Source organism: Acartia tonsa, chromosome 14, assembly GCF_053477335.1.
Source record: "Acartia tonsa isolate MP-2025a chromosome 14, ASM5347733v1, whole genome shotgun sequence".
NCBI lineage: Eukaryota > Metazoa > Arthropoda > Copepoda > Calanoida > Acartiidae > Acartia > Acartia tonsa.
In genome coordinates this window covers 1,204,371-1,226,855 of record NC_137273.1, presented here as the reverse complement: position 1 = coordinate 1,226,855, position 22,485 = coordinate 1,204,371, and the positions used below count along the sequence as shown (strand labels likewise).

Genomic DNA, 22,485 nt, shown 5'->3' with positions numbered 1-22,485 from the left:
GATTTCAAACTTTGCATGATGATTCCTTTAGTAGTTAGGTACGATTTAGAAAGCGTGGCAACAACTATACAATCATTACCAGAATGTCCTTACTTCCATTTTAAACATGTTGATTTTATAAACTTTTTTAACAACTAATTTTTATGTGATCTAATTATCTGATTGATCTTATTTTTAGTATATTGATTCCTGTGACAAAAAAGTACAATATTATAAGCGAAGCAACTCTATAATCAAGTCCTAAAAATGTAGTTATGTCCATAAACATTATCCTGTATCAAGCAGTTTTTTAACAAATTTACTTTCAACTTTGCTTTGACTCTTATAAATTAATATTCTGATTATTCAGTTCTGACACTATTCAAGTGTTAATGTCCGTTTGTCCTACCATTTCAGTGCTTCGCTGTTATGGATGTTGTCATCCTTGTTCATTCATATAAATGCTTCGCTTATAATTTCATATCTGTTAGTCTTGTGAATCAAGTTAATATCGTACCTAATTTCTCCAGGAATTACCATTCCAAGTTTAAATTGATAAGACAATTATAACATCATAAAATGTTTTTAAAGGTTTGAAACGTTTGGGCATTTTAATAATATTTTTATTGATTTTTTTTTTTATAAGAATTGAAGCTTCTCTATGATACATTTTTAGGTAGGACGGGTTATTGTGTCTTCCCCCTTTCCTTTTTCGGGAAAGAAAAATATGACGTAACTGGAAAAATGTTCCTTATAAGTAATACAAAATCGGGACAGATTGTATTGTGTCTCAGTATCCTATTTATTTTCAAAATAAAAAAAACTTTTAATGAAAAATTCTTTATTTCTTTGGTAACAATACAAGTAGTTTGTACAAAATTTAAACATTGGATACAAAATATGAATACAAAATATTCTACAACTAACAATTTATTACTATATAATTTCAAGAAAGTTACACAACGAAAAATACCCCAAGAAAATGGTTTAAAACCATCGCAGGACCAGTCGGTTCAGTGGTTACAGAGATCTTTCGCTTCAGACAGACGTACTAACGAATAGACATCGTTTATTTTGTTTTATAGCTAAATTTTTCTGACAAAAAAGTTGACTGAATTAAATTTCTTTAAAAGGTTTCGTGATTTTTGAAAGAAAATCTATTATTTAATATGAACATAATTACCCATTTTTATCAAGGACCGGAGGGTAAGAAAAGTTGAAGACAAATAAATCTTGCTATATATTCATTTAAAAAAAAACTTTATTCTATCCTATTTAAAAAGAAGTCAGGATTTTATGTCTGAAGCCTAAAATCTCAAAAACTTCTGAACCGCTTGCATTCTCTATTTTAGGTATGCGTCACATAGGTCCTGTGAATGTTTTAGTCCATTCTATTTTTAGATTGGGATGGTTTTAAGCTATTTTTCTAACCCCCTTCTGAAAACAAAGCCCCTAGAAGTTAGAATAGTATTAAATATATGTATACATAAAATTGAGTACATTTTAAAAATTAAATGACAAAAATCAAATTTTTTTTGAAGTCCCCAAAAAGTATTTCTATGCCTTCACCAGCTATCTACATATGTACAAATGGCAGTTTCCCTAAAAGTGCCTCATCAAGCATAGAACCCCCCCCCCCTCTTTCTCTAAAATATTTGAAATTAATTGTTAATTAGGGGGAGGAGGGTGTTAGTTTAATTATTAGGTTAGGTTAGGTTTTATTGGGAATTGGGTAGCCATGCAGGGTTGGGGTGTAAAAAAATACACTCACACCCCTTTATTTACATTAATTAAAAAATAGGGGTTGGGGAAGCTTATTGCTTGGCAGGCAATTTAAGAGAAACCACCGTAAAAATTAACTTTTTTGGCATTTTAAAAAATGTCTTAAAAAAGAACACAGTAATAGTGTCTGACTGCTTATGACGTAACAAAAAAAAATTAGCCAATGAGAGGCCGCTATTGACCAATGGTAAAATTTATAGTGGCCTCTCATTGGCTATTTTTTTTTGTTACGTCATAATGAGTCAGACACTATTACTGTGTTCCTTAAAAAATAGTTAATTATTAAGTAAAAAATACTATTTTCGTTGTTGAATTAACTTAAAGTAACTTATTTCACGTAGCTTAAAATGCCACATATACAATATAAAAATATAAATTTATTTTTTTCCCCGTATTAATTCTAAACCGATTAATATCCGGTGGATTCGAACCGGTTCTCAGCCATACGGAAAATTATGTCTTGCATCGTATTATATCCAGTTTTCTATGTATATAAAAATGTACAATTATAAGATTAAAACCAGTTTTTTTAGCCCGTGCCTTCGGCATCTCGTAGAAAGCTGTTTGTAATACGATGCGAGAAATAACTATTAAAAAAAAAATGGACGACGACTCAAATGTCGTCTTTGTGATAAAAATATGTGGATTTTTGCATTGGATTTTGGTAGATTTTCTTTTCAGCGAGTACAAAGCTACTCTACAACTCGAGTTCTTTGTTCACTTGACAGGTACAACACGAGGGAAATCTAGAAAAAATTTAAATTAATTTCATAAATTAAATTGGGGAAAAAAACAGGGATCTAAAGGGATAAGACAATGGACGATATATACATCACCAATATGATAATAAAATATTTGGTTTAAAAGCTTGGACAAAAATATTTTGGAATCTAGAAGGATAAGACAATGGCTGATAGATTGATGTACATAACCAATGATAATAAACAAAATAACCCCTTCTGTAGATTACAATTAGTGGTTAAAACGTTTTGAAAACAAAACAATTTCAATAAACGTCCCCAAAGTTGTTAAGCCAACTAGTAAGCAAAGGTAATATAAAACTTGGAGACTAGTGTAATAAACAGCCCAATGTCCCCTCCATACCTTTGTGCAGAGGTGTATGTTCTGCAAATTTGAAAAATAAAGGGGGGGGGGGGTAAAAAATAAAAAAAATATGTGGTTAGGGGGGGGGGATGTAAAAATTAACCCTTACAGATCGGGGCCCCTATTCCTACCTTAATAGATCGGGGGTGGGGTCATATTGACCCCCCCCTCTATCTCGGCTTCTGTTACAGATAAAGACGTAAAATTTTTTTCTGGTGGTTCATGTGTATTTTTAGAGAAAATTACTTTTTCTAGTCATAGCGATCAGGCCGCTCCTTAGCCGCTTTTTAGATCATCGCCAAAAAACGGCAAATAACGGAAACCGCCATTTTCGGCGGTTACGGCGGTAAAACGGCGGTTGGCGGCGCCAATTAATATTTTTATCTGTTAATTATTGCTCAAGGATTTACCAAAAAAAATTATAGGTCTCTAGCTGTAATAGAAGCCACGATATTCATGATATATGTCTGTAGTAAAAGCCGGACAAAAATCGGTCATAAAGTCGGTCAGGGTGCGGTCAAACGGTCATAACACCATTTTTCTCATTCACCAAAAAAATTTTAGGTTTCTACCTTATATACAAAGTCATAATGTAGAAATTAAGATTTATTTAGAATTTTTTTTTAATTTTGGTGCTACCCAACCGACTTTGACCGGACACCACGACCGACACAGACCAGATATCCTAATAAAATCAACTCTTGCCGACGTATAATTACTAAACTTAAAAAGTCATGAAGTCACAACTCTCTGACTTACCTACAAAAAAAATGACATTGAAAAAATAGAGGGGGGGGGTCAATATGACCCCCCCCCCCCCGATCTGTAAGGGTTAAGAGACTTGAAAACATTATTTTCAATTATAATATTATATAATATATGAATAAAAAAAAGAGTTCTGAAAATAATTTTCCTTTTCCCCTTCCTTGCTGGAAAAACTAGGAAGCGAAAAAATTAAAACTTTTGCAGCCGGGGAGAAAAATAAATCTTGTGCAGAATGTACACTCCTGCCTTTATGTAAACAAAATGTTACCTAAACGTGTCAATAATCAATTCCTCCCCATCTTGGTCCAGAGCTAGAAGCTTGTGTTCAGTGTACTCTTGTTTACATCTGGTTTTGTGCCCAGGTATCTGTCCTGATAGGCATGCCCTACCAGCATCTAAAAAAGATATAATTTTTGTGACATGGCCGACATACTGACGGATCAAGTAAGTTGTATGTTGGAGACATCAGGTTATCCTTAATTCATATTTACAGACTGACAGACAGACAGACAGATAGATAAAATGACAGGGACACAGACAGATAGACAGACAGACACAAAGACTGAAAAACGGATTGACAGGGGCGTCCAAGTTTTTTTTTTTTTTTTTTTTTGGGGGGGGGGGTGTAAAAATTTGTTAAGGGGGGGGTAATTCGTTTTTTTTTTTTTTTGGGGGGGGGGGAGGTAAAATAACGTGCGAAGCGCGAAAATTTTTTTTGTTAGAGATTTTTGATTTGGGGGGGGGGGAAATACACCCTCCTAAATTGTTGCTTACGGCACCCCCAAGCAAGGGGTAAATTTTGAAGGGGGGGGGGGTAAAATGAAAAAATATTTGGGGGTGCCTACGGCATTTTCAAACAACGTTATGGATTGACAGAAAAACAGACAGAAAGGCAGACAAACATAAATACAGAGGGACAGACAGACGGACAGACAGACAGAAAGACAGACAGAAAGACAGAAAGACAGACAGAAAGACAGACAGACAAAAAGACGAACAGAAAGACAGACAAAAAGACAGACAAAAAGACAGACAAAAAGACAGACAGAAAGACAGATAGAAAGACAGACAAAAAGACAGACAAAAAGACAGACAGAAAGACAGATAATAAGACAGACAAAATGACAGGCAGAAAGACAGACAGAAAGACAGACAAAAAGACAAACAGAAAGACAGACAAACGGATAGACAGACAAACAGACAGACGGAATTACCTCTACAAAGAGTGATATCCACGACTTGCATATAGTTCTTATTATCTCCATTTTGATCATTCAATATCCACATCGGACAGACAGACAGATAGACAGACTGACAGACAGGTGGACGAACAGACAGTCTTACCTCTGCAAAGAGTGATATCCACAACTTGCATATAGTTTTCATTATCCCCCTTCTGTCCATTTAATATCCTTGTGGGCGTTACAGATGGACAAACAGACAGACAGGTAGCTTTACTTCTTGCAAAGAGTGATATCCACGACTTAACATATAGTTCTCATTATCCCCCTATTATTCATTTAATATCCTTGTGGGCGTTACAGATGGACAAACGGACAAACAGACAGGCGGAATTACCTCTGCATAGAGTGATATCCACGACTTGCATATAGTTTTCATAATCCCCCTTCTGTTTATTCAATATCCACATCTGACAGACGGACAGACAAACAGACAGACAGATTGAAAGACACACAGACAGACAGAAAGACAGATTGACATACAGACAGACAGACGGAATTACCTCTACAAAGAGTGATATCCACAACTTGCATATAGTTCTCATTATCCCCCTTCTGATCAATGAATAGCGTTAGGGACAGACAGACAGACAAACAGACAGATAGACAGACTGACAGACAGACAGACGGAATTACCTCTGCATAGAGTGATATCCACGACTTGCATATAATTCTCATTATCCCCCTTCTGGTCATTCAAGATCCATATGGGCGTTACAGTCAGACAATCAGACAGACATACAGACAGACAGAAAGACGAACAGACAGACAGATAGGTAGCTTCACCTCTGCAAAGAGTGATATTCACGACTTGCATATAGTTTTCATTATCCCCGTTCTGTTCATTTAATATCAGGGCCCTTACAAACAGACAGACAGACAGACATACTGACAGGTGGACGAACAGACAGTCTAACCTCTGCAAAGAGTGATATCAACGACTTGCATATAGTTTTCATTATCCCCGTTCTGTTCATTCAAAATCCACATTGGTTCGTCCCGTATATTACGGGCTACTTTGGGCATTATCTGAAATTTGGACAAATTATTGGTGGAAAAGTTTGAACTCCGCAAGTTTGAACCAACCATTCAAAATTATACAAGAATATCCAACGTTTTAACCCTTACAGATCGGGTACAATTCCCACCTTCACAATAAAAGACTGCATAAAAAAATTGGTTGGTCTAGAGCTGTTCTAAAATTCGGCAACTGGCAGCTCAAAAACGGCAAAATTACAGGTAGGAAATAGAAAATCGGTCAAAAATCGGTCTAGGAGTGGTCAAACGGTCATGACCTTACTATTCACGGAAGTTCATTATTGCTCAAGGATTTACCAAAAAAATGTATAGGTCTTAATACAAAAAAGTCATAATGTAGAAATTAAGATTAATTTATATTTTTATCTAATTTTGGTGCCACCTAACCGACTTTGACCGGACACCACGACCGACAAAGACCAGATATTGTTATAAAATCAACTCTTGCCGACGTATAATTACTAAACTTAAAAAGTCATGAAGTTACCGACAAGAGTTTCTTTATAAAAAGTAACCAAACGAATGTGTGAATGTTGTTATAAAACTTTGGGTACCAGTATAATTAACTTTGGGTACCAGTATAAAACTTTGGGTACCAGTATAATTAACTTACCCACTTCCTTTCTGTTTCACAAACATTTTCTTCTAATACAATGTTATCATCTCCAAAGGGATCTAAAAATATATTATAACTTTTAAAAATTTATTTTTAAGTTTTTTAGTTTATACTAGCAGATACGCCACCCAAGAGGCCTCTAGGGGCATTTGAGGTAGTTAGGAGCGGGAGTAGACCCTTTACTTGCCATTCTATTTTAGGTTTTAAGAAATAAACTAAAAAGAAATTTTGTGGGGGGGTATTTTTTCCAGGGGTAGGTACTTTTTTTTCTTTTGGGAGGGTGAAGATACCCTCCCAAAAAATAGTTCTAAACCTTTCCTGGACCTATCAGAAGCTTTTCCATACATGAGTACCATGCCGGTTTAAGCTTACCATCAGATTTTAATAATTTTATCAAGGGATCTGTATAAAATATTTGAAAACACGGATGACAACATCCATAAAATCGAAGCACTAAAACGGTAGGACTAAACTGGTAATGATTATAGAGTTGCTACACTTTCTAAATCGTACCTAACTACTTCAAGAATTGCCATGCAAAGTTTAAAATCAATAGGACAATTCTAGGAAAACAGTAAAAGTGTCTGACTATGACGTCAGAAAAAATTAACAATTAACCAATGAGAGGCCGCTATATATTTTACAATTGTGGATACTGGCTTCTCATTGGTTAATTGTTAATTTTTTTCTGACGTCATAGTCACACACTTTTACTGTTTTCCAATTCAAGGACCGACCCTAATTATAGAAAAGCTTCGCTTTTAAAAATTGCAATCAAATTCCATACAAGTCCCCAAAAATGTTAGCACAACTCGAGTAAGTAGACGTTTAGGTACTGATGACCCCAAAGTTGTTAGGACAACTAATAAGAAAACGATTTTAAAACTTTAGGGACTATTATTATTGTCCCCTCGCTCTCTGGGAAGCAATAAACAAACTTCAATCTACCGATCAATCTTTCTATCTATCTATCTATCTATCTATCTATCTATCTATCTATCTATCTATCTATCTATCTATCTATCTATCTATCTATCTATCTATCTATCTATCTATCTATCTATCTATCTATCTATCTATCTATCTATCTATCTATCTATCTATCTATCTATCTATCTATCTATCTATCTATCTATCTATCTATCTATCTATCTATCTATCTATCTATCTATCTATCTATCTATCTATCTATCTATCTATCTATCTATCTATCTATCTATCTATCTATCTATCTATCTATCTATCTATCTATCTATCTATCTATCTATCTATCTATCTATCTATCTATCTATCTATCTATCTATCTATCTATCTATCTATCTATCTATCTATCTATCTATCTATCTATCTATCTATCTATCTATCTATCTATCTATCTATCTATCTATCTATCTATCTATCTATCTATCTATCTATCTATCTATCTATCTATCTATCTATCTATCTATCTATCTATCTATCTATCTATCTATCTATCTATCTATCTATCTATCTATCTATCTATCTATCTATCTATCTATCTATCTATCTATCTATCTATCTATCTATCTATCTATCTATCTATCTATCTATCTATCTATCTATCTATCTATCTATCTATCTATCTATCTATCTATCTATCTATCTATCTATCTATCTATCTATCTATCTATCTATCTATCTATCTATCTATCTATCTATCTATCTATCTATCTATCTATCTATCTATCTATCTATCTATCTATCTATCTATCTATCTATCTATCTATCTATCTATCTATCTATCTATCTATCTATCTATCTATCTATCTATCTATCTATCTATCTATCTATCTATCTATCTATCTATCTATCTATCTATCTATCTATCTATCTATCTATCTATCTATCTATCTATCTATCTATCTATCTATCTATCTATCTATCTATCTATCTATCTATCTATCTATCTATCTATCTATCTATCTATCTATCTATCTATCTATCTATCTATCTATCTATCTATCTATCTATCTATCTATCTATCTATCTATCTATCTATCTATCTATCTATCTATCTATCTATCTATCTATCTATCTATCTATCTATCTATCTATCTATCTATCTATCTATCTATCTATCTATCTATCTATCTATCTATCTATCTATCTATCTATCTATCTATCTATCTATCTATCTATCTATCTATCTATCTATCTATCTATCTATCTATCTATCTATCTATCTATCTATCTATCTATCTATCTATCTATCTATCTATCTATCTATCTATCTATCTATCTATCTATCTATCTATCTATCTATCTATCTATCTATCTATCTATCTATCTATCTATCTATCTATCTATCTATCTATCTATCTATCTATCTATCTATCTATCTATCTATCTATCTATCTATCTATCTATCTATCTATCTATCTATCTATCTATCTATCTATCTATCTATCTATCTATCTATCTATCTATCTATCTATCTATCTATCTATCTATCTATCTATCTATCTATCTATCTATCTATCTATCTATCTATCTATCTATCTATCTATTTATCTATCTATCTATCTATCTATCTATCTATCTATCTATCTATCTATCTATCTATCTATCTATCTATCTATCTATCTATCTATCTATCTATCTATCTATCTATCTATCTATCTATCTATCTATCTATCTATCTATCTATCTATCTATCTATCTATCTATCTATCTATCTATCTATATATCTATCTATCTATCTATCTATCTATCTATCTATCTATATATCTATCTATCTATCTATCTATCAATATATCAATATATCAATCTATCAATTCTAACCTCCGCCAATTCTGAGAGAAATCTCTGGGTTATCCTCCTCCGGGGTCCTGCCAGCTCCGCGAGGTGGTAGCGGCGTGGCCAGCGAGTTTATCAGCCTCCGGGTAGTCTTACTGCTTCCCTTCAAAGCCTAAAAAATAAAATTGAGTAAGTATAATCTCATGAAAATGTAACAGGATCTGTGTTTGTACCAAGATCTCGCTAACCGCTAAACCAATATGGTTCCCATTTACAGGATAGCTTCTCATAGGTTATAACTATTTTGGGGAAGGGTACCTATCCTCAGGGTAGTTTTAATCCTTCCTTTCAAAGCCTAAAAAATACAAGGATGAGTGAAAAAGCAACACGACCTGTGTCTGTCTGCCTGTCTGTACCAAAGGATCTCGCTAACCGATATATTTTTCCTTTGCAAGATAGCTTCTCATAGATCCTGGGAAGGTTTATAACACCACTAGTTTAAACAAACCAATAAAATTCAAAGAGAGTACCCAATGTTTTAGTGCTAACAAATTACTTTGGGTACCAGTGTAATTTACAGTCCAATGTCCCCTTCCTCCTCCCTAAACAACAAGCTAAATAAAGGTGTACTAGTTTGAACACTCAACTTAATGAACCAACCAATCAAAATTCAATAAAAGTACCGAAGATGTTGAGACAACGAATAAGAAAACGTTAAAATATAACTTTGAGAACTATAGTAATAAACAGTCCAATGTCCAATTATTACTGTAAAATTTATTATTATACGATACGATACATGCTTTTTTAGTATGGCTCAAACCTGTTTTAATTCAGCCGAAATTAATCGGTTTCATATCCAATCCATACTAGTAATAAAAATTTTCAATGGACAATTAAATGTTTATTGCACTAGTCCCCAAAGTTTTATAATAAAGTTTTCTTTTTCGTTGGCTTAACAACTTTGGGAACTTCCGTAAATTTTGATTGTTTTGTTCATTAAGTTGAGTTATCGGATCTACTGCAGTTCACGGTAAAATATTGCTGGTACCAAATATTGCCAAAAATCTATGAATTTAAAAGGCTGCTAGCTGCCAAACGGCTAAACGTACAGATCATGCCCGCACACTGTTTTAAGCGGCATAAGAAGGCCTACAAATAATCTGGAATAGCCATAAATCAATAATGCATAATCATCTCGCAGTGCAGAGAAATGCGCGAAAATGGCCTATTTTACGCGTTTTTTCTTTAGTGAAGCTTTTCCTGTGCATCATTGGATCTTGGCTATTCCAGACTATTTGTAGGCCTTCTTATATCGCTTAAAATGGTGTGCGGGTATGATGTGTAAAGTCAGCCGTTTGGCAGCTAGCAGCCTTTAAAATTCATAGATTTTTGGCAATATTCGTTACCAGCAATATTTTACCGTGAACTGCAGTAGATCCGAGTTATCAAATGTTATCAAGTACTAATTTTAATCTACAGAAGGGGTAATTTTGAATATCACCATTTAGGATGTACATCAATTTATCGGCTATTGTCTTATCCCTTTTAGATCCCTGAAAATTATTACCTTTTGAATCTTTTTTTCAGGGTAGGCAACTGTAGGGTCACAAATATTATACTCCAAGCATTGAGCTGTACGATTGTACGGCAACCCAGCTGTGGGTCCATCTGACCTACGCCGCGATGGGTTACTTCGCTCTTGATCGGGTATTTCATTACTGAAACATAATAACATAAATTTTCAGTATGACATTTATTCCAAGAATATTAAAATAAAAATCATAAAACTAATAACAGTTTTGTTAGACCATATTGTTTATTTATCTGTCTATATGTCTATCTGTCTATCTGTCTATCTGTCTTTCTGTCTATCTGTCTATCTGTATATCTGTCTATCTGTCTATCTGTCTATCTGTCTATCTGTCTATCTGTCTATCTGTTTATATGTCTATATGTCTATTAGAGGGTTTTTAAAAAACAATTGCTTCACTTTTTTCAATATAAATACAATACAGTTTTGGCAAAAAACTGACAAAAATATTTTTTTCTCATTGTCATTGCTTGGGCATAATTTGGGTTAACTGTTTATAATTCTATAAGTCTATCTGTCCATGTGTGTAATTATATAACTATTTGTATGTCATTTATCTATATGTCTATCTATCTATATGTCTACATGACTAGTCAATCTGGTCACATTTATCTATCTATAAGTCCATAATCTGTCTATCCAAATATCTATATATCTGTCTGTCTAAATGTCTACCTGTGTTTATTTCTAAAGTTCATACTTCTTTATGTCTATCTATCTATCTATCTAACTGCCAAGATACCTGAAAAATATGGCATCCAAGCCTTTGGTTGTTTCAGGACGCACACTAAGAATCTCATGCGAGGCTTCTTCCGCAATATCTTCCAACGTGCTCAAAATTGGCGCGAAAAAATTGCGGGAATTCCACACGGGAAGACGACTTTTGGCGGGAAACGCATTTCTGGAGTCTGCGGATTTTTGTTGGCGTCGCCCCCAGAAAAATCTGATGATTTGTTTATGTTTTGTCATGTTATTAAGTTTTTATTTCATATTTCTGTTAATTATATATAAGTAACAGGATGTATGTCTGTCTGATTGTATGTCAGTCTGACGGTGTATGTACCATAAGATCTCGCTGAAGATGAAGAAAGTCCCTCAATGACGACATAAAAATGAGGGAGGAGGAGTGGGAAAGAAAATCCATAAAATAGATATGGATAATCCCTCATTTTTATGACGTAACATGTTGATTTTTTTAGGGACTTTTTTCGTCTTCGATCTCGCTAATTGCTTGACTAATATGGTTCTCCTATAAAGTGAAGCTTTGCCAGGAAAGGTTTATAACTAATTTGGAGAGGGTTTCTACACCTATCAAAGAAAAATTACCCATGGAAAGAAATATTATGAAGATGATTAGAGTCCCACCACAGATTATAACGTCATAGGATAGAATAACCAATGAGAGGCCAGCATAAATTATACCATTGGTCAATTATACTGCCCTCATCTTGCCCCCTTTTTCCCCCTTCTTACCTCAAGAGGCCTTTAGGGGCGTAGTCCCTAGTATAACTATAGTTAGCTTAACAAAGATCACCAAATTGAAGTAAACTTAAAAGTTCAACTAATAAAAAATAACTTATATATTTCAACAGATACAATTTACCAAATGTACAAATATATCATGGAGAGGGGAAAAATAAATTTATTTACTATTAACCTATCCCAATAATGCCTTATTATGTTAATTTTAGTGTAAATGGATATAGAATATATGGATATATTGACAGGGGAAATTTGTCATCATTGGAAGTTGCTAATATGAGACTCATTCATTGTTCAGTTCGTTCATCCAGCAGAAGGGAAGGGGAGATGGGTAAATTAGGTAGATAGGGGGTATTGTTATACTAGCCAGCTGCGAGTATCACTTCATTAGAGTACATGAAAATACGGTGCAACATCCAAATATTTATATATCGTTTTTAGTATACATTAAATTTTATAACTTTGAAACCTCCGGAAATTCCATTCAAAGGTCATATTGAAAAATATAGAACAAGGATGACAACATTCATAAGTAGCGAAGCACAAGAAATATGCAGGGATGGAGGGGACATTGGGCTGTTTATTACACTAGTCCCCAAAGTTGTATATAACGTTTTTTTCCGTTGGCTTAACAACATTGCATGGGTATTAATATTAAATTTTGATTGGTTGATCAATTAGTTGAGTGTCACAACGTTTTTAACCACTTATTGTAATCTACAGAATAGATAATTTTGCGTATCATCATTCGAAATGCATATGAATTAATCGCCTATTGTCTTATCCCTTAAGATCCCTGATTTATATGGCAACATTTATAAATATAAAAATCCTATATTTGCAGGGATCTAAAGGGATAAGACAGTGACCGATAAATTGATGTACATCCTCAATGATGTTATACAAAATTGACCTTTCGTTAGATTAAAATTAACAGTTGAAATGTTTGGACATCCAATTTAAAGAACCAACCAATCAAAATTCAAGAAAACTAACCCTAAATTGTTAAGCCAATGAATAAGAAAATGTTAATATAAAACTTTGGGGACTAGTGTAATAAACAGCCTAATGTCCCCTCTCTCCCTGCTAATATTTGGTCCGGAAATTCCATTGAAAGGTTATATTATCTATAAAGAAGGTGTATCAACTTTTTTGCTTTTTATTTAAGATAGCTAGCCGGTTCTTTCAGTAAGTAGTAGATGTAAAAAATTTCATAGAATTCAGATATGCAATCGGTTTTTTTGTAGACCTCTTATTTTTTAAGTAATTTAAGTTTTAAAAAAAAATAATTAAGTTGGTTTTAAGGTACTAAAACGCAACAAAATAAAAGAAGAAAATAGCCAGTATGAACAAAAATAGTAAGATCTTTAATTTGACACCTTACTTTTAAAATTCTGTTGAGTAATTGTTGAAAAAATCTATTTTTTTAACCTCTGTTTAATCAAAACATTAAACCTAAATATTTTCTCATACAGACATAAAAAATATGGGTTCATATATACCATTAGAATGAGAAAAATAATATGAATTCATTCTAAGCAAAATTGAAAAAGTTTAAAAAAATTGTAATAAAAAATAGAAAAAATAAAAAAGTTTATTTTAAGAATTGTAACTACTAAACTAGCCAATCACAAATTGCAAAAATTGACGAATCGGGAAGCTTAACCTATAAGATTAACCTATAGAATTGCCAGAAAAAAAGGAGAACGTTCATACAATATATACAATAAATACTACAATAAATATAGTGATATTAAAGAACATGTAAAGAATGAAAAATTATGAACAAATATGCATCAGTCTGTTTATAAACTTCAAAACAATGCAGTTAAAAATACATTATTGTTTCTTGTGTTTAAAAAATATCTGCTACATTGCATTGTCTTTTGTTTAGGTTTGGTTCAGGTTTGGTTCAAGCTAACCCTTTAAAGCCGAAAATTATGATTCTTAAAATAAACTTATTTTTTTTTATTATAGTTTTATAAAACTTTTTCAATTTTGCTTAGAATAGATTCGTAATATTTTTCTGATTCTAAAGGTATATATGAACCCATGTTTTTTTTGTCTGTTTGAGAAAATATTTAGGTCTAAAGTTTTTATTAAACCGAGGTTAAAAAAATAGATTTTTTCAATAATTACTCAACAGAATTTTAAAAGTAAGGTGTCAAATTAAAGATCTTACTATTTTTGTTCATACTGGCCATTTTCTTGTTTTATTTTGTTGCGTTTTAGTACCTTAAAACCGACTTAATTATTTTTTTAAAAAACTTAAATTACTTTAAAAATAAGAGGTCTACAAAAAAACCGATTGCATATCTGAATTCTATGAAATTTTTTACATCTACTACTTACTGAAAGAACCGGCTAGCTATCTTAAATAAAAAGCAAAAAAGTTGATACAACTTCTTTAAGATTTTTTTGCTATTATCAAATTAAACGTAAACCTTATTTAAAGTAACTGTCTGTCTGTACTGAAGGATCTCGCTAACCGCTAAAATGATATAGTTCTCCTTTATAGTTACTAGCGGCTACGCCCCTAGAGGCCTCTAGGGACATCTTAGATAATGGAAAGTAGGAATAGTAGACACTTCACTTTTATTTTTAGGCTTAAAAAGGAAATATGTTGAGTTTTTTTTTCAAGAGTTGAATATTTTTTTTCTAGAGGCTATTTCTCTTCGGATAGTGGATATACCCTCCCACAAAATAGTTAAAAACCTTTCCTGGACCAATAAGAAGCTTCACTGTAAAGGAGAACCATATCGGTTCAGTGGTTAGCGAGATCCTTCTTTATATAATAGGACTAGCGATTGCGCTCCTAGCCTCTACGGGCTCTGTATCTAAAGGGTATGAAAAAGACACAAAAACAGTCTAAACCATCCCAAGACTTATATATAAAAAAAATCGCATAAAACCACAGCTACTAGGACCTATAAGAAGGTTCTATAAAATGGAGAACTCAATCGGTTCAGTAGTTATCAAAATCTTAAGCTACAGACAAAAAAAACCTTACTACTTTATATAGGACTAGCCTAAGCTTTGCCCGAAGAGGTGTGGTCAACCTAATTTTTGTATTTTTTTGAGGGGGGGGAATGGGACAACCCCCACCCCCCAAAAAAATATATATATAGCTTAAAACTATCAAAGCACCAGTAGGTATATTCCCTGAAGAGTAGAGCCCAATCGGTTCAGTAGTTACTGAGATCTTAAGCTTCAGACAGACAGACAGACAGACATCGTTTTACTTTATATTATAGATAGAACATGTAATAATTTCACGCGGAAATTTCTATTTATTCGCCTTTTTAAGTTTTTACACATTTTTGTTGATAATTTTAAATTAGCCAACCGTAAATAATCGCAAAAATATCTTAGCGCGAAAAATATACAAAACATCTAATTTTAAAATATATTTAGCAGGTTAAAAGTTAGGTTTAAAAGTTCGTCCCAATTATTGCAGACAAAATATCCCTGAGATGCCGAAAAATATTATGATTGTACCTTTTTATACTCGTAGAAAACTGGATAATATACGATACTTGATTTTTCAGTGTGGATGAGAAACGGTTCTTATTTATGGATACTAATCAGTTTAAAGGCCATCCTTATACTAAAGTAACAGGATGTCTGTTTGTGTGTTTGTTTGTACCGAAGGATCTCGCTAACCGCTGAACCGATCGGGTTCTCCTTAACAGGGTAGATTCTCATAGGTCCCGGGGAAGGTTTATAACTATTTTGGGGGAGGGCACCACCACCCTCCCAAGAGAAATCCCCAAAAAAATTAATTTATCGATTTAACAAAGAGAGTTCAACGAAACATAAACGTCAAACGCAACATAGACATATTTAAATATAAAAAAAAAACATTTAAAGTGCCACTAGAGACCTCTAGGGGCGTAGCCGCTAGTACTAGAAATTGTATGACAACTCGCAAATGCAAACAGTTTTGAACAAGGATGACAACATCTACTTACAAGTAGCGAAGCACAATAAGATGGTTTGTTCATGTGTTTTCTGGCATTACTGACAAACCGACAGACAAACAAAATCATACACTAGATGCTCATCGGTATAGAGAATATAAACCAAATAAATCAGCCTTCTATCTTCAATAGCAGACAAGAAAACCACAATACGTCACTGACTGACAGACAGACAAAGTGAATTATAGAGTAGCTTCCAGGAAGGGAAAATACATTTGGCTTTTTATTATGTTACTCCAAAAGGTTTCAAAATAATGTTTTATTATTCGTTGGTTTAACAATTTTGGGGACTTTGATTGGATGGTTCATTAAGTTGCATGTCCAAACGTTTCAACCTTTATTGTAATCTACAGAAGGGGTAACTTTTGTCTTATGTCTACTAAAATTAGAAATAACCTGCCATAATTGTCCATTCTTTTTATTTTTTTGCAACATTTTTTGCAGAACTCACGCGCGCAAAATTTAGGGGTTGAAGTTGCAACTCATTACTATGGTTTCACGCCCAGGGAGCTAAAGGGATAAGACAATGGCCGATAAATTGATGTACATCCCACATGATGATACACAAAATTACCCTTTCTGTAAGATACATTATTAGTTGAATTGTTTAGACACTCGCTTAAATAAACCAACCAATCAAAATTCAATAAAAGTCCCCAGAGTTGTATACGAATAAGAAAATGTTATAATAAAACTTTGGGCCAAGTGTAATAAACAGCCCATTGTCACCTCCCTATTTCACGTCGCAATTATAAAGAAAACAAGGATGACAACATCCATATAGGTGCAAGCGAAGCCCCCCCCAAAAAAAAAAATAATAGATGGACTTACGTACAAAGTGAGTCATAGATCAGATGTTCCGCTGTTATTTAAAAGATTTCAATAATTCCGACACGAAAATTATATATATCTTTTACAGCTTTTATAATTTTAGTTTCTTAATAAAAAAAATTCCAAATAGCAAAAAAAATACTTTATTCAAATTTTCTTTGAGTAAAAGGAGTAAAATTTCATGGATCTAAAGGGATAAGAAAATAGCCTATAAATTGATGTACATTTAAAATGATGATGCACAAATTTACCCCTTCAATAGATTACAATCATATTGGTTAAAACATTTGTACAATAAACTTAATAAACCAACCAATCAAAAGTCCTCAAAGTTGTTAAGCTAACGAATAAGAAAACGTTATTATAAACTTTGGTGACTAGTATAATAAACAGCCCAATGTCTCCTCCCTCCCTGAGTAAAATTAGATTAATGATTTCTTTTTGTTTATATAAAAAAAAGCTTGAAAAAGACACATTTTTACACTTGATTAACTTTTGCCACCTTAGCTGTAGCTAATACATGGAAAAAGTCAGGAATCTAAAGGGATAAGACAATGAACGATAAATTGATGCACATCCCCAATAATGAACAAAAAATTAATTAAAATTATTGGTTGAACGATTGGAAGCAACTAAATAAAAGAACCCAAAGTTTGAATCCAACAAATAAGATAACTTTATTATAAAACTTTGGGTACCAGTAAAATTTACGGTCCAATATCCCCTCCTCTCTGCAAATATTAGTAAACAAGGATGACAACATCCATAAAAGCAAAGCACTGAAACGGTAGGACAAACGGACATTAACACTTATATTGTGTCAGAACTGAATAATCAGAATATATTATGTATAAAAGTCGAAGCAAAATTGTAAGTAAATTTGTTGAAAAACTTCTTGATACAGGATAATGTTTATGGACATACTTACATTTTTAGGACTTGATTATAGAGTTGCTTCGCTTATAACATTATACTTTGTTGTCCCAGATCTTAACATACCAAAAATCAAATCAATCAGATGATTAGATCACATAAAAATTTGTTGTTAAAAAAGTAAAAAAATCGACATGTTTAAAATGGACGTACGGACATTCTTCTAATGATTATAGAGCTGCTTCGCTTTCTAAATTGTAACTAACTACTAAAGGAATCACCATGCAAAGTTTGAAATCTATAGGACAATTCTAACATGCCTAAATTAACGAAAAAAACTATCTGTCTCAGACGTACGGACGGACGGACGGACCGACCCTAATTATAGAAAAGCTTCGCTTTTAAAAACCAGTATCACTAACTGTATATAATTCAATAATTTTTGTAATTTACCAAAATGCTAATTCAAAACATTTATTTCTAAAATCTAAGCGAATCTACTTTGTATATATATATCAGCGGCTACGCCCCTAGAAGATTCTAGAGGCACTCAAAAGAAAATTTAAAAAATAACTATTTTTTTTGGGGGGGAGGGGGTAATTTTCTTATTGGGAGGATGGAGATAACCTCCTCCAAAATAGTTCAAAACCTTCCCTGGACATATAAGAAGCTACACTGTAAAGAATAACCATATCAGTTCAGCGGTGAGAGAGAGAAACAAGCTTACTACTTTATTTGATAGGATTATAGAACAGGGATCTTAAGGGATAAGACAACGGAACATAAATTAATGTATAAATGGTTGAAAAGTTCAAACACTTTTAGTTTCAAACCAAGCAATCACAATTTAATAAACTTAATGAGTCAGCGTATAAGAAAACTGGTTATAAAACTTTGGGTACCAGTGTAAAATACAGTTCAATGTCCCCCCTCCTCCCTTAGGTTTTATTATAAGCAAAGCTTTTCTATAATTAGGGTCGGTCCGTCCGTCTATAAGTTTCTCCGTACGTCCGTCCGGCTTTTTTCGTTAATCTAGGCATGTTAAAATTGTCCTATCGATTTCAAACTTTGCATGGTGATTCCTGTAGTAGATAGGTACGATTTAGAAAGCGTTACCAGAATGTCCGTACGTACTTTTTTGTTACTTTTTTAACAATAAATTTTTATTTGATCTATTTATACAATTGATTTGCTTATTCAGTTCTAACATTCTACAAGTGTTAATGTTCGTTGTCCTACCATTTCAGAGCTTCGCTTTTATGGATGTTGTCATCCTTGTTTAGATATAGCCCAGTTCACAAAAGGCAAAGGTCGACCTCCGGAGCTTTAGTTCGACCTAAAGAAGCTTTAGGTTGACCGATTTTATAAAAGTATTTGTGGGTTGTACTTGTTTAGGTTGGCCTACAAAAAAATCGATCGACCTTTAAAAGTTATTTGTGATCTGGGCATATGATTTAGCCTATGTGAATCCTATTTAAAAAAAATAACTCAACCAAGTTCTAGTTTCAGTTAGAGATTTAAAGTCTTTTATATAAGGGAGGGAGTGGCCATTGGACTGTAAATTACACTAGTACCCAAAGTTTCATAACCAATTTATCTTATTTGTTGACTCATAACTTTTAGGTTCTTTTTATCTAATTTTGATTGGTTAGTGCAAAATAATTGGTGTCTAAACGTTTCAACCAATAATAAGGTAATCTTGTTTATTCTCTTGGAGGATGTATATCAATTTATCTTCCATTGTCTTATCTCTGAGTATCTAAGATTTCATCATACATGAATAAAATTCAGGGATCTTAAGGGATAAGACAATAAATTTATGTAAATCTCCATTGAGGATAAACAAAAACACCCCTTCTGTTGATTAAAATTTATGGTATAAAAGTATGATCAAATAAATAAGATTTAGGCGTTATGAAACTTTGGGTACCAGTGTAATTTACAGTCCAATGTCCCCTCCCTCCCTGTATAAGTTGTAAGATTATTATATGTCTAAAGTTTAAGATATCTACTGAACGGGAGACCCTTCACATAGGTCCGAGGATGGTTTAAGACTATTTCATTTTTATATTCAAATCTTTTAATGGTTTGATGCTATTTTTCAATCTTCAAATAGTTTCTACTGGCATAGCCACTATTATTCAATAATCAATGAACCATGTAAATGATTTCAATTAGGTATTATATATTTCTCGCACCGCATTATAAACAGCTTTCCGCAAATAAAAAATGTTCAATTATAAAATTATGCCGATGGCACGGGCTAAAAAAACTTGTTTTAATCTTATGAGTGTACATTTTTATATTCGTAGAAAACTGGATATAATATGATGCTAGACATAATTTTTCAGATAGACGGCTGAAACTCTACGGGGCTTCGATATAACCTAACCTACCCTGACCCCTTTTTATTAATTTTAATGAAATGATCTTCCATTCATCAATCCCTCCAATCCTGAAAAAAATAACCACCAATTGCATGTAATTGTAATATATATGTAATTCTAGTCGATATATTATCACTTGGATGTTGCACCAGATTTTCATGTACTCTAATTAAATGAAACTCTCCAATCCAACCCCTTTACCCCATCCACATCTAATGGATGAACGAACTGACCATTAAATGAGGTCCATATTAGCAACCTCAATTGACGACAACTTTCCCCCTGTCAATATATCCAACGTATTCTATATCAGAGAGAGAGAGGGGACACTGGGATGTTTATTACACTAGTCCCCAAAGTTTAAAAAAACCGTTTTCTTATTCATTAGCTTCACAACTTTTGGGATATCAGTAAATTTTGATTGGTTTGTTTATTAAATTGAGTGTTCAAACGTTTCAACCTATAATTTTAAGCTACAGAAGGGATATTTTGTGTGTTATCATTGGGGATGTACATCAATTTATCGGCCATTGTCTTATCCCTGATTCTACATCCATTGTAATTCTATATATTACTCATTAAAACAGGGACGAAGGGATAGAGCAATGAAAAATTAATTCACTCCCTCTAAAATATTGTTTCGCAAAAGTATGAATTTCATTGCTAGTTAATAATACAAGGGGTAGATTAGAATGAAGAATATGTTATCTGTCATTGTCCTTTCCCTTAGTCCCTGTTGCATAGTACATTTGGAAAAGTGGTGTTTTTCCTTAGTGACTATCAAGCACTAATCCCCCCCCCCCCCCGGGGCTACCCAGTACCCAATATAATCTAACCTAACCTAACCAAAAGTAATAAACAATCATTCGAAAAACTACCACCCCTTTATTTTCAATGTATTTATAAAATGAGGGGGAGGTTTTTTTTTGCTCAAAACGACAATTTAAGGAAACACCAGTAAAGTAAATAGTCTCCTAAATGAATAATATAACAAGGATGACAACATCAATGAGTTGAAAAGCACCAAAAATAATCATAAAACGAACCAAACGGTCAAAGTGAGCTATAAAGCAGATGCGGAGGTAGAAGGCACCCTCTTCCAAAATAGATATAAACCTTCCATGGAGCTATATTAAAGCTTCACTGTAAAGAAGAACCATATCGGTCCAGCAGTTAGCGAGATCCTTCGCTACACACACACAAGAAGGCATCCTGTTACTTTTAAATAATGATATTCTGATAGATTATGCAGTAATTGTTATCAGCGAAAAAAAATTTAAGAATAAAAATTTTAATTGATTGAAAAGTTATGGGTTTAATAAGAGAGAGAGAGAGGACAATGGGCTGTTTATTACACTAATCCCCAAAGTTTTATAATAACGTTTTCTTAGCAACTTTGGGGGCTTTCTTGAATTTTGATTGGTTGATTCATTAAGTTGAGTGTTCAAACGTTTCACTTTCAACCACTTTTTTAATCTACAGAAGGGTTAATTTTGTGTATCATCACTGGGGATGTACTTCAATTTACCGGCCATTGTCTTATCCCTTTAGATCCATGGGCAGTGACCAAAAAAACATGACAAAAAAACCTTGTTTTAGCCGAGAAAGCATTTTGAAAAAACACCAAAAATAGCACAGAAACTGTTAGCCAATTCATGATCACTTTAAATACACGTCTTTACTTGGCAGTAGTCCAAAATAAACTGAAGCTTTTCCAACTTCGCAAACACTCTAATATAGAATAACTCGACCATGCATGGTTGTTAGTGTGGCCAAACTGTACTTTAGAAAATATTTATTATGTGATTAGATTAAAACACTAGAGGGGGAAGGAGATAAATCACTGTATGTCCCCATCCCGAGGACCTTGTACTGACTCTCAATAATTTTAAAATTAGCTGTTAACCTCAAAACCTGTATATAAATATGTTTGTCTTAAATTGGTATTTTTAGCTTTTGCAACGGCCAACCCAAGTTGCAAACACTCTGATATAGAATAACTCATGCATTCATGGTAGTTAGTGTGGCCAAACTTTACTTGAAAAAATATTAAAAT

General features: G+C 33.0%; 1 protein-coding gene across 1 annotated transcript; it reads right to left on the bottom strand.

Moving 5' to 3' along the window:
• Window positions 1-803: 803 nt before the first annotated feature.
• On the bottom strand, window positions 804-22,171 carry LOC145306156 (neurotrophin 1-like). The gene is made up of 8 exons (XM_080148134.1): window positions 22,019-22,171; window positions 11,619-11,819; window positions 10,853-11,003; window positions 9,328-9,454; window positions 6,523-6,584; window positions 5,789-5,900; window positions 3,899-4,025; window positions 804-2,507 (listed from the first exon to the last, which is right to left on the bottom strand). Exons 1-8 carry the CDS (start codon window positions 22,084-22,086, stop codon window positions 2,459-2,461), a joined length of 897 nt encoding a protein of 298 aa, XP_080004260.1. The 5' UTR covers window positions 22,087-22,171; the 3' UTR covers window positions 804-2,458.
• Between the last annotated feature and the right edge of the window lie 314 nt (window positions 22,172-22,485).

Coding starts and splice junctions, on each gene's coding strand:
- LOC145306156 (XM_080148134.1), bottom strand. CDS start 22,086: ATGAATTGGCTAACAGTTTCTGTGCTATTTTTGGTGTTTTTTCAAAAT. Junction 11,820..22,018: donor GCTTTCTCGGCTAAAACAAG/GTTTTTTTGTCA, acceptor ACAAATCATCAG/ATTTTTCTGGGGGCGACGCC. Junction 2,508..3,898: donor TTGATTATTGACACGTTTAG/GTAACATTTTGT, acceptor AATTTTTTCTAG/ATTTCCCTCGTGTTGTACCT.